Here is a 17,204-nt window from a genome sequence, read left to right as displayed (position 1 = left end):
TTGGACTCAGAGCCTACACTTACTTGTTATGTGACCCTGGGAAAGTTACTTAATATTTTTGAACTCAGTTTCCTAATCTCTTAGAGGGGAATATTATTACCTAGCTCATAGTTTGTTATGAGAATTCAGGGAGGAAAATGCATATAAAATGCCCAGCACAGTGTCTGGCACCTCAAAGGCATACAATCTAAAAAAAACTAGACTGAACCAATACCAACACATTTACATATACATGTGGAATGAAACAATAAAGGTGAAAGCATTTGTCAGCAGCAGAGTGCCAAATAAGTATTAACATGTTGTTACTAAGCCTCTTAATTTTCATATGAGACACAGAGATAACAAGGGATTGGGGGCTCAGAATTACGTTTCTTCACCGCATTACCTTCTTTGCCTTATTGAGTCCTGGAGCCTGAAACGCTTATTATAATAAACAAAATAATGTGTTACGTGTAACCATTTGCCGTTGAAAAGCCATTTTTGACTATATTATCTCATCTGATTTTTCACAAATCATCTTATGACATAGTGCATTATTACCCTCATTGTATGATGAAGTAAATGGATTCTTACAGGTAAAATGGCTTGCCCAATGCCATGTAGCTATGAATGAGTAAAGCCAAGACTAGAATCTGGGTCCTCTCACCTGAGTTAAATAAACTCAGTGTTCATTTTTTGTGAATTCGCAGTTGGAGTATTTGCTGTACTGTGTTGGGTTTAAGTAAATCTTCTGATGGGGAGATATACCTCTTCCTTATTAAAACTTGGGATATTAGGATCCATAAAGCAGCCTATTCTCATTTTGAGTCTGGCTGCCTCTGCAGAGGACCGGGAGGTTTTCACTCCATGTCCGTGAAATTCATGTGGGAGAAAGAAGGGAGTCATTTCCAGTATGTGAATATGGTTGCTGGGTTGTTGGAAGTTGTGAGATAAGAGAGAGGGGAAAAAAAAGCCAACTTAGGGACAAATAATAGGCTTGATCTTGAAATGGCTTTAATGGCTTTCCCATTGTCCACTGCTGAATTTTGTTTGGTCGGTATTTGTTTGCTCTACAGGGCATTGTGAGGGACAAAGATGAGTATGTCACAGGCCCTGCTCTTAGAGAGTTTATACATCAGCAGAGCAGATTTCTTAGATCATAAGCTAGAAATGGGATGAAGCAATCACAATTTCGTTCAGATGGTGTTGGATAGAAATGTTCTGTTTGCTTTTTATCAGAAAATCTACAGAGCAAACGCTGAGGGGTTTTCTATATCCTAAGAAGCAACTATTTGACCGTTAAACAATTTACTATAGATAGCCTTGGGAATTTTTTCTAGACTCACGCATATACACATGTAACACACACACACACACACACACACACACACACACACACACGCATGGTGTGGACTTGACTCTAGTCTGGTTTCCTCTGTTCTGTCTGAGGTGTATGCGTGTGGACACACATGCATGTGCGATGAAATGTTCACACGAGGATACAAACAAGTGGATTGCATTAAACTTGACCACAGCAGCTGAAATCGATCAGTCAGCAAGCAGTTGCCTTCTTTTGGTCTAAGAATTGGAAAAGCTTGTGTAAAGTATTAATTTTAACCCACAGTAAAATGCAAGATACTGAAGAAAATTAGGCAGTTTAATTTTTTTGTTCTGTCTGAGTTGTATGGAATATAACGAAAGTAAATATTTGTTCTCACTTTATTTGAAGCTTTGTACTGATGTGAAAACCATTCCCACACATACAGCCTCTCCCTCAGGAAGACAGGGAGCTGAGAGCAGTAGGTGTTCGGCTCGGGGTAGGGAATGGGTTGTCATTCTCTGGGTAAATAACTGAGGCAGCATGGTGAGTAGAATGCTTCATTAGACAGCCAGTGATTGGGGAATGGAGAGTGCAGCGCGTTCCTTCCCGCCCCCTCTCTCCTGCAGTGGACATAAGAACACACAGATAAAGATGTTGCTGAAGTACACATGTAGACTCACAGAATTTTCCTGCTAGGCCAGAAACCGCTTTCCTGCATTAGTATACCCAGTGTACCAGGCATCCTGAATAGATATCTCTGTACCTCTCCTCACCCCCTTCTTCCCTACTACTCCCCTACTAATTGTTAGATCTCACCAGAACACACACACACACACACACGTTGGCAGCTGGAATCTAGGAACCTTCCTCTGTGAGAAGGTAGGATGACAGGGCCCAGATTAACTGGAGTGCTGGGGTATCCTCCAAGGGCTGAAAGGCCAGCAAGTCTTGGTGCTCTCTGATTAGTACTGCGGTTTTCTTTTCTTTTCTCTTCTTTCTTTTTTCTTTTTTTAAAGATTTTATTTATTTATTTGTCAGAGAGAGAGAGAGAGAGTACACACAAGCAGGCTGAGTGGCAGGCAGAGGCAGAAAGAGAAGCAGGCTTCCCACTGAGCAAGGAGCCCGATGCAGGACTCGATCCCAGGACCCCAGGATCACGACCCGAGCTGAAGGCAGTGACCTAACCAACTGAGCCACCCAGGCGTCCCGTACTGCAGTTTTCTTAAGAGCAAACACACCCCTTCCTTGCTCAGAGAATGCAGCACTCTACAGGGGAGTGGGTAGTGGCAGTATTTTGTTAGCATCTAACCTCATTGGCTTCTAATAAAGCATCCTGTGTATGCAGATATCCTGTCCAGTCTCAACTCCCCTGCCCTGTTTGGAGATCAGGACACAGTGATGAAAGCCATTCAGGAGGCTCGGAAGATGCGAGAGCAGATCCAGCGGGAGCAACAGCAGCAACAGCCTCATGGTGTTGATGGGAAGCTGTCCTCCATGAATAATATGGGGCTGAACAACTGCAGGAATGAAAAGGTAAAACTTGCTTCCCTCCTTCACTGGCAGTATTAGATCCATTGGCTTATTCTCATCTGGCTCTTTCCAGGCAGCCAGAGAGCTGGGCTTCTAGCTTGGGGGCTGGTTTTTATCACTTTCAAGCATTACTGCCGATGAACACATACACCCTTTCCCACTTACTGTGGGGTTGCCTCCCACGCACCCAACCAGGCACCCAACCTGGCATTCACCCTACCTGCCTATTGGTGTTTTTCTGTCCCATTACAAAAGATTTAAAATGTTTTATAATGGAGGGGATATATGAGGTGATTAGAACGGGAATAGAAGGAGGAAGAAGAGTATATACTCATGATGAAGGCTACTGTTTTACTGTGACTCACCATTGAATTTATTACTAAGTTTCTTATCAGCCAGAGCAAAAAATAAAACAAAACAACTTACGAATGCATTCATTTATTTTTTGATTCAACAAATTACATATCAAGTGCTTATTCTGTAGTAGACACTGTTCTTGGCGTAGGAGATACAACAGTGAGCAAACCAGACAAAAATCCCTGCTCTCACAGAGCCTCTGCTATGATGGGGAAGCACAGATGACAAGGAGATCAACGATTAATAGACAATACAATGTCAGTAATATCAGGAGGTGAATAAAAGCCCTGAGAGAAATAGAAGCAAGTTAAGTAAGGAGTTAGAGCGTGTTCGTCTAGATGGGGAGGAAAGGACGCTGTGCGGAAATGACACTTGAAGGAGACCTCAGTGAAGGCATGGGCAGGCCGGGTGAAAAGTAGAAGGAAGAGCGTGCACGTAGCAGGGGTGATGCGTGGAAAGGCCCTTAGAGTGTACCAGCAACACGGAGACCCATGTGACAAGAGCCCAAGGAAGAAGAGCAGTTGGACAAAGTGATAGCCTGGGGTGACATGCTAGACCTTGTAGGCCCTGGAAAGGATTTGCATTTTATTCTAAGAGTGATGGGAATCCCCAGATGGGTTTTGTCCAGGGCAGAAACATGGTGTGATTTACATATAAAAGGATTATTCTGAATAGACTCCCGGAAGTTAAGAATGGAAACAGGGAGACCAGTTGAGAGGCTGTTGTAGTACACTGGGTGAGAAATTCTGATTATCTGATGAATAAGTGAAACATGCCATTTTTTAAAAAAGAGATGACCATATTTTCCCAGTGCCATATTCTGAAAGGTTTTTTGTTTTGTTTTGTTTTGTTTTTGTTTTTTGTTTGCTTGTTTTTAATGAGAACTGTAGAGGGACAAATGAGTAGCACAACGGGCAGTGTCTTTGGTAATGGTTTTAGAATAAATTTAAAAGTTATTTCCATTCATACATTTATTTGGTATAGGCTGAAAATAACTTATTAAATTAGGACCAAGAGTCTCCTCTTTGTTTCCATCCTTGCTAGCTCTAGCATGGGTGCTGTGTTAGACTCCATTCTTTCTAATAAACTTATACTTTCCTATTTCCTAGAAGGAGTCTTTAACTAGCATGTGGAAAAAATCATGAGACAAGTATAAGGTCGTGTGTTCTGTTACTTAAATATTTGAATATATAGCTATAATTAGGGTATCATTTATTTTTCTTTGTTTCCTCTTCAAAATGCAGGGTGATGTGACAGTCTGAGATTTTGGATGTATTCACTTCCTAAAGCTATAACAAGTGATCACAAACTAGACGGCTTAAAACAATACCAATTTATTTTCTCCCTATTCTGGAGACTAGTTTAAAATCAAAGTGTTGCCTGGGACTTACTCCTTCTGAAAATTCTAAGAAAGATTCCTTCTTTGCCTCATCCTGGTTTCTGATGGTTCTGGCAAGTTTTGCCATTCCTTGCCTTATAGCTGCATCACTCCAATTTCTGCTTCTGTCCACACGGCTGTCTTCAGTGTGTGTGTGTGTGTCTCCCAATCTCCCTCTTCTTAGAAGGGCACAAGTCATTGGGTTTAGGGTCCATTCTAATCCAGTGTGACCTCATTTTAATTTGATTACATCCTCAAAGACCCTGTTTCCATTTAAGTTCACATTCACAGGGACCGAGGGTTAGGACTTGAAGATATCTTTTTGGGGGACACAATTCAACCAATTACAGTGGGATACAGAACCATTCCTCATGTTAAATTAACCTCTAATTCTTGATTGATCTCCTATACTCTTTAGCCATTCTAGCAGATGACTGGAGTTCTTGGGCTGGGAAGGAGTTTAAGGGGATGGACGTATGATAGAATTCTCAAACTATGAATGTGATTAGTCCTTACATAGACTAGGAAGCCATTGTTGATTTCCCAAAGCTTAGTGAAGAATTTCATTGTGTCCTCATTGCACTGACTTATGAAGGTTAACATCAAACAATCAATAAAAAATTGGTCACTATTGGACCCCTTTGCCTTTATTGATCCTCTTGGTGGGAGGTTCAGATCAGGTAGGAGAGAAACTATTTAGGGAAATATGGGTCTTTTGGTGCCTATTAAGCCATAAACTTTTATAAACTTGGGCCTCATCATGCACACACCATTCACTGGATCTGCTTAATCAACTTAAGTGCCCCATCCTCACGAGGCAGAACCCCTTCAAGATCTGCCTGGATAGATGGTTACATATAGAGTGAGGTCTCAGGACTACAAGAGTAGAAGATCCTTGCCCCCAAACCTCTTCTACCATTCTGATATTAGAGATCAACACAGTCAATCTTTTAGTCTTTGATATTATATTCTCAGTGAGAACACCATGAAATAACATATTAAATCTTGATGTGAATTATGTTATAAGATCCTTTTGGGGGATCTGAGTGAGCAAAGAAGTTTTGGCGTAGAGATATTGAGTGAGAAATGGGGTTAACAACAACAGACCAGATACGTACACTTGGGACCATCCACTTTACTCTTTTGTCAAGGGTTAATCCTAAAATTAATCTGAGAAGTACATCAGTGATGTATTTGAAAATTTTTTAATTTATTAGTTTTCAAATGAAAGTAATATGTTTATTGGAAATCCTAATACAGAAAAATATATGGTAAAAATTTATTTATCCTCTTTATCCCATTAACTATTAATGATTCCAAAGTTTTCTTTGAGTAGTAACAACCATTAGTGATTCTGAAATTTTCTTTGTATAGATGAGAAAGTATTAATGAGTTTTGAAATAAATATTCTCACTTGGAATAGTAGTCACTGAGTTGTCACTTACCATCTGTGTGATATTTGGTAAGTTGATTACCCTCTCTGAATCTCAGTTTCTTCATCTATAATATGAGGATAATAACGTGAGTTACAATGAAATAAGATGGATGTGAAAACACCTAGTATGGCTCCTGGTAGAGTGGGAATTTTCTTATGTTTCCTATACCTTTTAACTAAATCACAGGTGACCTTGAATATAGAGAACAAATATACTATTTTGTCACAGTTAAGAGGTCCTCACACAATAATTGGAAGGTCAAAAGAAAGAAACAGCATATTTTTCAGATTTTGGAATTTTGGCTAACTCACATAGTTAAACTCTTTTCCAACTGAGTTGCTACCCAAAGCTATGGAAGCTTGAGGTTGATTAGATTAGATCAGCGTTTCTCAATCTCAGTGTTACTGACTTTTTTTTTTTTCTTTGACTTGATAATTCTTTGTCATGGTGGGGGGTACTATCTGGCCCCTACTCATTAGATGCTAGTAACACCCCTCCCTTTGCTGACAACCCAAAATGTCTCTAGACATTGCCAAATGTCTTCTGTTGGGGGAGGAAGGAGACTAGGGCCCCTAGCTGAAAAATCACTGGACTAGATAAAATGTATTTAGAATTAATACATCTCAGAAACTTCATTCCACAAAAAAAAAAATCATTTAAATAACCATTCTGTTATTAAATTATGAAAATCATTTGCTTTTGATTAATGCTCTGAATGAAATATTTCTTGGAAAAATGCATCTAGAAATTTTTGTTCAGAATGCTAGCATAGAGAATCTTTAAAACATAATGTGTCCCTATGCCATTTAGTTTGAGGGAGTAGTGAGAAATAAATTCAGTATTGTTACAGCAACTCTGCCATTGACTGAAGGCCATCTGTCATTCCAATCAGGCTTGGAAGAGAGCATCCTAATCCACGTGCACCACACCTAGTAGTAAATTGGCACTGGGTGTACATTGCCTCCAGCAACGAATCTCGGTTTGTCTGACACCATGACTCTGTATTGTTGAATTTGTATCATCAGTTGGAGTTAGTGTTCAAACTTAAGACACTACTAACTTCAAATATTAGAAGTTAATGTTAAATGTTATTCATTGACTTTTCTTAATTCATTTGGAAGGGAGAAGTCTGAGGTACTGAAATAACCTTATTTTGCTTTGTAAGACTTGGGAAAGAGATGAGAGATTAGGTTACAATTTAAAAAAAACTAATAAATCCAAATTTGACCTAAAATATGTCACACTGAATATAATGAAGCCCCTGAGGGTAAGTGGAAAAGTAGTTTCTGTAGAACAAGAAAACTCTGGTTTCCTGGTTGAAGAGAGCTGTCTCTGTAGATGACTTTACTGGGGTTGCATTTTAGGCACTGGAAAAGACGAACATAATGGAAGAATCCATTATATTCCTCTATGTACAAGGAGAGTTCACAAGACCTCCTTAACATGATCTGCTTCCCAGTAATTTCACTGTTTTGAACATGTATTTTGTGGGTTTATAGGCTTTGTTGAGTTTCTAGAGCTGATATCTGTCCTTGCTTGTTAGGCTAGATGCAGAAAGAAGAGTAAATTAAGAACAGCATTATGGTAGCTCTGGCTCGCTCATAATCAAAATATCCATCTTAATTTTATGAGGTTCCATGGGATACTGATTTTTCTTGTGAGGATCAGATTTTCTTCTGAGGTCAAAGAGGGTAAATATATAATGTGCAATAAGATGTGTGAAATGGATTGTGACAAATTCAATTTAAGTGTCTTCAGAATTGTTCACTTTGGAATTATCTGTTTTCTTAAATATAGAGATCCATAAATTAGATTTACGAATTTGTTCTTTGTAACCCATAATATAGTTTTAGAGAATTCTTCGCAGTGTTGCTGTCATGAAATGCTATAATTTATTAAGCATACCTTGTCACTCTCTTATTTGGACAGTCTTTACAAAGGAATGTATCACAGATTTGGGTTCCTTGAGAAGGAGTGTGAGAAATAGACATTAGCGAGCATGTTTACTGGGATGCGCTCTTTCTAGCTGCCACTGTGGAAGGAAAAGGACACCAGCAGGCTTGGTCTATGATGCAGTGTCAGTCAAGCCTCAGTCAAGCCTCAGTCAAACCTGTGGGAAGCTTCAAGGCTGCCATGGTCATTCGGAATTGTCCCAAATTGGGTGGAGGGAATGAACTTTCATATACTTGTGTCAACCAGTCATTGGATGAGGACTACCCTGGCCAGGGGACATGACTTTGGGTGAGGTGACTCTCTTTAGCTGAGGCAATTCCAAAGAGGGCCAACAACTGAGGGTTAGCTACCAACAACATTCCCTGCAGCTGAGGGAGTCAGTCTCTCAGTCCTAAGGGGGGATCTGGGCAAAGCATCAGGATGTCCACCATAGAGTGTTTCTGTGACATTTAGTAACATGAGGTGTGTATAAAACATGCTTTGTATGTATGATAAGTGTGGACAAACATTTCCTACACAGACATGGGGTGCTATCTCTTTGTCATGTATAGGTTCACATATATGTCCATCTGAATACAAGTTTACCCAAGGCATATTTCACTTTATTGGGTAAATCCTGATTTTAGCACTTTAAAATGAAACATTGTTGACTTGATTGGCCAGAACGGCACCGATGGAGTTGTTCTGGTTGGCTGTGTCACGGGATATTTAGTGTCTTTTAAATATATAGATTGTAGGGACAATAGACTGTAACGGCGCCTTAGGAGCTGTTATGCTCCATCATTTCAACACAGCCTCTGTGTGTGGACTGTGAGTGTCCTGCCAGCAGAAGTCTAAGTTAACTGCCCTCAGCTTTAGCTTTCCACACCAAGAACACCATCCATCTTTATCCCTAAGTACCAGTGTAATTAGATCATATTATAGACTAATTGCTTACCAAATTTTGTTGTTTTGACATCTCTAAGATAGAAAGTATTTTAGTCATGACAATACACAGCAGAATTTTAAATAGGCTGCTTCTAAATATCCTTAGAGCTCAGCGAAGGGCATCTGGCCAGAAGAGAAGTGAGGCAGAGTGGGCCGTTACAGTGTTAAAGTGCGATCTGTAACTTCTCTGACCTTCCTAATGTTTGAGTACTGACTCAGTAATTGGTTAGAGCTTTACTGAATTGCTGTTATGTAACTTGGGAATCTGGTTATTTTGCTCATTTTAATAATCTTGATGAGCCAGTAGATTGATTCCTACTGATCAGAGTTGCTCATAAATAGGCAGATTACACATCTATATGCTTGTGGTCTGAATTGCCATTCCCCTCACCTTCTGAGAATCTTTTAAGAAAAATGCTTGATCTTATCAAGTGGCAAAGCAAGCTACCAGGGACACTCCTCCTATCACAGTGTCTCTGAAGTACATTGATTGGATGAAAAGTGTGGCGTGGAAGAATTGGAGGGGACGTTACATTTGATCTGGCCTAATCACTTCAATTTGATGGAAAAACTGGGACCTAGAGAATGAAAATGACTTGCCATGGTCACATGGTAGGTTCATGGCAGAACAGGAATGAAATTTCAGCTGTCCTAATTCTTAGACAATGACGTTCTTATTTATAGAACTGTGCCAGACTCATTTATTAATTTTCTATAAGATCTTTAAGGCTATTCCACAAAGAAGTATTTCTGACATTGGCAATCTCAAACCTTTGATGGAGTAAGACAGTAAAAAGAATCAAGAACCATGAAGCAGAAAAGTGCTGAGTCCCCGGCGTCCTGCATACTTGTCACCTCCTGTCTGGTCTAAGTCATTCTTTCATGCCACGATGTCCATTGGTTCTGCACCTGGAAAGCTATCAGTGAGGAAAGTGAAGGTTGAATGGTGCTAATATAGACCAAGAGGCAAAAGCAGAGGTGAGAGGAGGAACAGCACCACAATTAGAGGCCACCTGGTAAATTGGGGAGAGCATGTGTATTAGAGTTGCTTAATCCTGGGACTCAGTTTCTAGGATTAATCCTAGTAGCATCCTGTACTGTTTTCCTACTGTGTTACTTAATTAAATTACTTAACCTCTGTGATTCTCAATAAGCATACTTGTAAAATGGAGATCCTTATCCTTTCCTTGAAGGATTGGTTCGAGGGAAAACATTCAGAACACGCATCTGACACAGGGAATGCTCAGTTAATATTCCATCCTTACTTTAAGACCTCAGACAGGTTGTCAAATGATTGCTAATTTTGTTAAATTTTCACTCTTTGATACTCTCCAGTGGTGAATGGGTTAATCTACTGTTTCCTGGGACCAAAATGTCTTAGATAGAGCGGAAGGTTACTGAGAAGCTAACAGCACCTTCTTACAAAGTTAAGATATGCATTTTTCTTTTTCATTCTTCCAGTAACTGGAATCCAGTAACTTCCAGTAACACCAGCAGCTACCTGCTAGAATCTGGCCATAACCAACATGATAATGTTCAAGTGGGATTATATTAGAGTTCTAGTGAGCTTTTGTCCTTACTAACTTAATATATGTTTTTACATATTTCCAAAAACCAAAATTTCAATCTATGATATTTGAAAATATTTAACCTGATTCTTGCTAACTATTTGCATCTCTCATGCCCAAATGATATTTTTTTCAACCAAGCTCATAGGAACTTAATCATTCAATCACTGAGGCACCCTGTAAACTTGTTCTTATTTGCTCAAAAAGGCACTTGTTCAATTTTTGCAAGTGTAGATTCTTGCTCCTCAACCATACTTTGCAAAAATATCAGAATAGTACGTCAGTATTATACTGATGTAATACTGCCCCCTTTTATTGGAAATGGAAAACATGCTGGATGTCTTCTGCTTCACATTGTCAATTGCCATAGCTCTTTGTTATTTACACAGTTGATTCACATGTTCATTGTTACGCAATGGGATAAGTTCAGACAGAAGATCAATACAGCCACACAACAATAAGTGAAAGGGGATTGCGAGCAAATTATTTGGCAAAGTGTGTTTGGAATGAATGAGCTCCTTCTAGAGCATGTGGACTAGTGAGGTTTTGTTGTTTCCAAAGGTGTACGTACATAGGACTGATTCATCAGGGTGGTAGTTTTGGGGAGCAGTTGACTTGTGTGTTCAGTTGTGGTGCCTTTTTCCGTGTTAACCTATTCCCCAACTTGTGCCATGAGGGTTTTGGACACATTACAGATTTTACAAGAAGGGGACAAATTTGAATTGTAATGTCTTCATTGGCAAAGCAGAGCAGTAGTTGGCTTTTAAAAAGCAGGTAGTACTTTTCACACCACGATAATGTATATTATTATAGTGTTTTTGAGCTTCAAAACCTGTTTGACATACATTATATCTGCTGAACCTTTCTACACTCAGGGATGTAGGTATTACTATTCCTGTTTGGAAGATCAAGAAACTAAGACCAGCTTTAGATCTCTCTGCTCCAGCACTCCCTCTGTCCAGAGTCTCACTTGCTCCCTACATCTCTGTGAGATTGACAAGGCAGTTTTATCTAAAACCTAAAGCAAGCCATGCATCTGAGTTTCAAACATCAATTTGAATGAAGGGAATGCTAAAATCACGAGATAGGTCTACTTAGAGATATACACTTCGTGCATATTGCCTTGAAAAGAATATTTCTACTTATACATGTGAGAGTGTTTCTGTAAAATAGCATATGCAGATCAAAACTCCTGAAATATCAGAGAAAACTTGAAGTTTTGTTAACATTAGATTTTATATTTGAACCAATAACACTGGGCAGCTATGCAGTGCTGTATGGAGGCTCCTGGCTGAAGGTAATCATTAAGCTTCTTTTATTTCTGTTGTCACGGCTACTTGATTGGTTGCCTAGCTACTAGTTTAAGACCTAATTCATAAAAAACAACAACAAACTTGTTTGGCACCTTACTTTTCTGCACGTTAAATGGAAAGAATGGTGAGAATTCATTTTATTTTACAAGGCTTATAAGGCTTAAGATACTTCCTAAGGATAGTGGTGGGGGAAAGAGCAAAAAAAAAAAGACTGTGAGTTTTTTTTTTTTTTTTAAGATTTTATTTATTTATTTGACAGAGATCACAAGTAGGCAGAGAGGCGGGCAGAGAGAGAGGAGGAAGCAGGCTCCCCACTGAGCAGAGGGCCTGATGCGGGGCTCCATCCCTGGACCCCGGGATCATGACCTGAGCCGAAGGCAGAGGCTTTAACCCACTGAGCCACCCAGGTGCCCCAGGACTGTGAGTTTTTGTTTACAAGTGTTTTAACTCAAAAGCCCATGTTCAGTTACTGGGTCTCCCAGCGAAAGGGTTAAAATTGGATACGTCCAGTTAATAACTTCACATAAAGAGCTGTTGTTTTGGGCATGTATAGAGCAAATTTACTAGTGCTGAGGATTTTACAGACCTAACCTACTGCTATAGCAGGTACTTTTTAACCCTTCATCTTCCTAGATCTGATCCCTTCTAAATCTAAACTTAGTCCTTCCAGATCAACTGTTTTCAACTGGTTTTGGTCTCAAGGCCCCCTTATACTCTTAAAAGTTATCAAAGGCCCTAAAGAGTTTTTGTTTATGTGGGAGACATATTTATGAATATTTACCATGTGAGATAGTAAAACTGAAAATTAGACAATATATTTATTTAAGAATAATAATAAACCCCTTAGATATTAATATAAATAACACTTTTGAGCATTAAGTATATTTTTCAAAATAACAAAATAGTAAGAAGGATAGCTTTGTCTTATGTTTTTGCAAATCTCTTTAATGTCTGGCTTAGTAGAAGACAGCTGGATTCTCCTTTCTGCTTCTGTATTCGGTGTGCTGCTGTATCACAATGCCACGTAGCTTCTGGGAAATTCCATTGTACAGTCATTAGAGAATAGGCAAATAATGTCTCAGTATTATTACAAAAAGAGTTTTGGCCTAGTGAACCCTTGGAAAGTTGTTTTTTTTTTTTTTTAAGATTTTATTTATTTATTTGACAGAGAGAGAGAGAGATCACAAGCAGTCAGAGATGCAGGCAGAGAGGGAGGGGGAAGCGGGGAAGCAGGCTCCCCGCTGAGCAGGGAGCCCGATGTGGGGCTTGATCCCAGGACCCTGAGATCATGACCCAAGCTGAAGGCAGAGGCTTAACCCACTGAGCCACCCAGGCGCCCCCAGAAAGGGTTTTTGAGATGGGGGTGAATAATTCAAATACATACTGCTCCAGATCATGGAATACATGTGTATACAATATGTGTTTTAATTGCATTCACCCCAACTTTAAGAACAATCTTTACTGATCAAGCATTGTGAACATTTAGAAGTGATTATTGATTTGATTCTGTTTGAATTACGGGGCAAAAATGTTAATAAAATGATAGTACTTATATTTGTATCTTAATGCAAAAATAATTTGGGGTGGTTTGTAGCGATACATACAATAAAACAAGGTAAAAACTAGAGAAGAAAATTTCTTCTAATATGTGTTTACGTAATTGCTAGAAATGGGCTGCAGACTTGACTGTGAGCTTCCTGGTAACAAGGCCAAGAAGAGACGTGTTATAAGATCCACTGCTACTATATAAATAAATTTCTACTCTGTAAATTTTTCTAGTATATAAATAAAATAGTTTCTCAGGAGAAACATGGATTTTCTCCTATGGGTCTGCATAAAAGCTTGAAACATCTTCAGGAATGTTCCTACAATGTTCAGTTTTAGAATAATAGTAATTTTGAAGAACTGTTTCTTAACAGACCTGATCATCTATCTTTTACATCCATCCATTTTTACCTCGCTTTCTTTGTCTTCGTTTGGGTCTTATGACTGGCAGTGCCTTCTTTATCCCATGAACACACTATTTTTCAATTCCATTCCATTTTAATTAAGTATTTACAATCTACAAAACACAGTATTGGACAGATATGGTGTGAAGGGAACCAGCACTCAATCCTGGCTTTACCTTTGCTGAGTGAATATCTCAGAGCCTTAGTTTACTTATCTGTAAAAATGTCAGAATTTGAGAATTAAATGATACAATATTTAACCTCCCAGTAAATCTCATATATATATATATATATATATATATATATATATATATATATATAGCATTTAATAAATGTTTCCCCCCCTTCCTCCCTCCTTCATGGTCTCTCTCTCCTCTCTCTCCCTCTCTCCCCACTTTTTTCCTCTTCTCTCCCCTCTCCATTCCTCCCTTCCTTCCTAGCTCCACCAATCACTGGAATACGATGGTGTATAAGAGCAAAAGACTTGAAGTTAGACTGCCAGAGTTTCTCTATCTGAGAAATGGGAATATTGTAGTTTCTAAACACAAGGGGTTGTTGTGGAGATTTAGTAAAATAATCCATGTAGCATGCCTTGTCTGGTGCATGACATGTAACTGGTAGAAAGGCAGGTTGAAACAGATAATTGCCATGGCTCGTCTAGGTTCGTCTCTTAGATGATTGGAACCATCTGAGGTGCTTGAGGAGGGGGCACATTGAATCTGAACTACATTCTAGGTGGAATATCATAGCAGTTTAAAGAAGGGATGGGAGAGACCTTTAAAGAAATGTGGAAAAGTGAAAAAACCTTGTGTTTTTGAGTCAGACTGACTTGGACTTCAGATTCTGGTTCTCTCACTCATCACGCCTGTGACCTCTCTGAGCCTCAGTATCCTCATCTGTGATTAATAATAATTAGTTCCAAAAAAAAGAAAAAAAATTTTTAAAAATTTGTTCCATTGGTTACTGGGGAGTTAATCATGAAACTATAAGCCAAGTGCCTAGGACCATGCCTTTTAAAAAAAGACCCATTCCTTCTATTTTGTAGGATTTCCCAGAGCATCTCTGTAGACAGAGCACCATTTGAAAACCATAAATTATTCTTCAAGAATTCTCAACATCTAATTTAGATCAGCTCCACCTAGATGGCCTTTAGAATCAACTCACTCTAGTAAACAATTTAAAAGACCTGAGTTGCAGAAAATTCAAAACACATGTTGTCAGGAAAATTTCAGTTATTTTTAAAAATGCACATTAAAGAAAAATATACATAGCTATGATTCTCAACTGAAACAAAAAAAAATTAGGCTTGAAGTCATTTGATTGCAGAGTTCGTAAGGGTAAGAATTAGATCACTTAAATGACAAATCATCTTTTTAAAAACCTAGTAAAATTGGAGCATTTAAAGATCAGTTTGGTTTGGTTTAAAACACAACCATAGCCAGGCTGAACAGATTCTGAACTATTTTCCTAAGTTTTCACAAAGCTCCTCATGACAATATAAACTGGTTCCTAAATCTAGCAAAGAACTTGAGATTATATTTCTCTGAGAAGTCTTTCTCAGAGAAATATAAGCTATCACTTGAAAAAACACTGTATTATTTTCCTGTCTGCATTCGTTGAGAAACTAGATCGACCTGGATTTCCCTGAGCCAGGAAGAAGGTGCTCTGCTTAACAGCTATATGAACTTTCCCTAGGCTCTGGAGTCCCATTTCACAGATGTTGCTTTCAGTACATCCTAAAGATTTTCCTTAGGGACCTCTGCCCTGAGAATAGGATGTGCTCTGTCCTTGGATTTCTAGGGATCCTACAAAAATCACTTTATCAATTTCCATTCCTCCAGAATCATGATAAATTGACCTCATTTTCTTTAATCCAACCTCCAGGATTTGTGTGCTTTCACTACCTTTGAGACAAAATACCCCTCAAACATACTACTTTCACTCTATCTTTCCTAAGAGCTTTTCTTGCTGGTTGCTGTTTTAGGAACATGGAATAACCACCACCACCACCACTATGGAAATGTCAGGGCTTTCCATTGTTTGAAAAGTACTTTTTCACACTTTTTTTTACATTTAACTCCAATAGGCATTCTTAGAGTTTTAATTTTTATCATTCCTTTTTTACAGATAAGGATGAGGGTCAAAAAGCTTAAATCATTTGCTTACATTCAAACAGGAAATGTCAAAGTTGAGGCTCTTCAAAGTTCCTGTTTTCACATCTTGCATTCTTTCCACAATAGTGGATAGGCTTCACCTTCCTCCCCACTACCAACCTCTGCGCATGTCCAGGTGGGCCCCAAACACAAGCTACCAGGACACACATTAGTTGTGGCTCCACATGAGTGTGTATGTGTGTGAGTGTACTACATGCTTGTGCATCTCCGTGAGTGCTTACATGTACCTTTCTCATTGTGGGTCTGAATTTGTATGGGTCTGTATGTCTGTTTGTGGGAGTCCCTGTTTCCTGTGCATAACTTTCTATCTCTAAGTGTGACTGATGTATGTGTGCCTACAACCTGTATGCTTGCGCAGGTATGTGTGTACGTGTGTGTGTGTCTGTCTGTCCTTGAGTCTGTCTGTGTCTGTGGAAGTCAATGTCTGCTGTGTCTGTTTGTCTGACAGTGTGCATCTATGAGTGTGTCTGTGTATTTGTCAGTATCTTTTTGTGCCTGTTTGTCTATCTGAATGGGTTTTGTGTGTCTGTAAGTATGTTGGTGGACCCATGTCTGTGTCTTTCTCTGAATCTGAGTGTTCTGTTGACCTAAATATGTATGTGTCTGTATGACTGTGAGTCATTCTGTGTAAGTCTCTGCCTATGTGTTCCACCCTCTTCTTTCTATGGAGTTAGGTATTGATATACTTGATTATTTCCATTTTCAGCTTGTAGGCATAGGGCTGAGTATAGAGTATATATATGAAAACTCTGCACATGGGTGTACTCTAGGCATTCTTTCCATCACTGTTTCTCTCTTAGCATTGTCTGAAATCTAGTTGTCAAAAATGTGCCATTGGAAGAACATTGACAGAAGTTCACTTTTAGCTAAGATCCAATTTGCAATCTTTGACATTTGCAACTAAGATTAGAATTTCCCAAAGTGCCGTCTTCCCACTATGGATGGAAATGCTTGCTTTTATTTTTGGTGCAACCCTGATTTGCTCTTTATTTCTTTTTATAAATGATGTCAAATAGCATTAGTTCTGAAATAACACAAATGGTGTGTTGTGAAATGCATTGCCCTGTGGCGTTAGTTCCCTATACCTTGTAAGCTGCAAGAGTTCCCTGTAGTTTTCAACAAAGAAGATCGCACTAAAATTGTTTTCTTCCCATATTCAGGATCGACATAAATTTTTTGAAAAGAAAAACATAAATTTGGAGTTCTTTTGCCGATGTTGATATTAAAATATCAATATTAAGATTAATCTCAATTATCCCATCTGTAAAATGGGGACAATAAAGCAAGCATTTAAAGAAACATTTTAGTGAACTCGTATT

General features: G+C 38.8%; 1 protein-coding gene across 1 annotated transcript in view; it reads left to right on the top strand.

Moving 5' to 3' along the window:
* Positions 1 to 17,204, top strand: part of SOX6 (SRY-box transcription factor 6) — a 595,512-nt gene that overhangs the window by 519,322 nt on the left and 58,986 nt on the right. Inside the window, exon 13 of the mRNA XM_032881120.1 lies at positions 2,646 to 2,833. Coding sequence (XP_032737011.1) covers positions 2,646 to 2,833 — 188 coding nt within the window. The remainder of the gene's footprint in view (positions 1 to 2,645; positions 2,834 to 17,204) is intronic.

Source organism: Lontra canadensis, unplaced genomic scaffold, assembly GCF_010015895.1.
Source record: "Lontra canadensis isolate GAN:19392208 unplaced genomic scaffold, GSC_riverotter_1.0 scaffold74, whole genome shotgun sequence".
In the NCBI taxonomy this organism is placed as follows: Eukaryota; Metazoa; Chordata; class Mammalia; order Carnivora; family Mustelidae; genus Lontra; species Lontra canadensis.
This window is presented reverse-complemented; position numbering and strand designations above follow the sequence as displayed.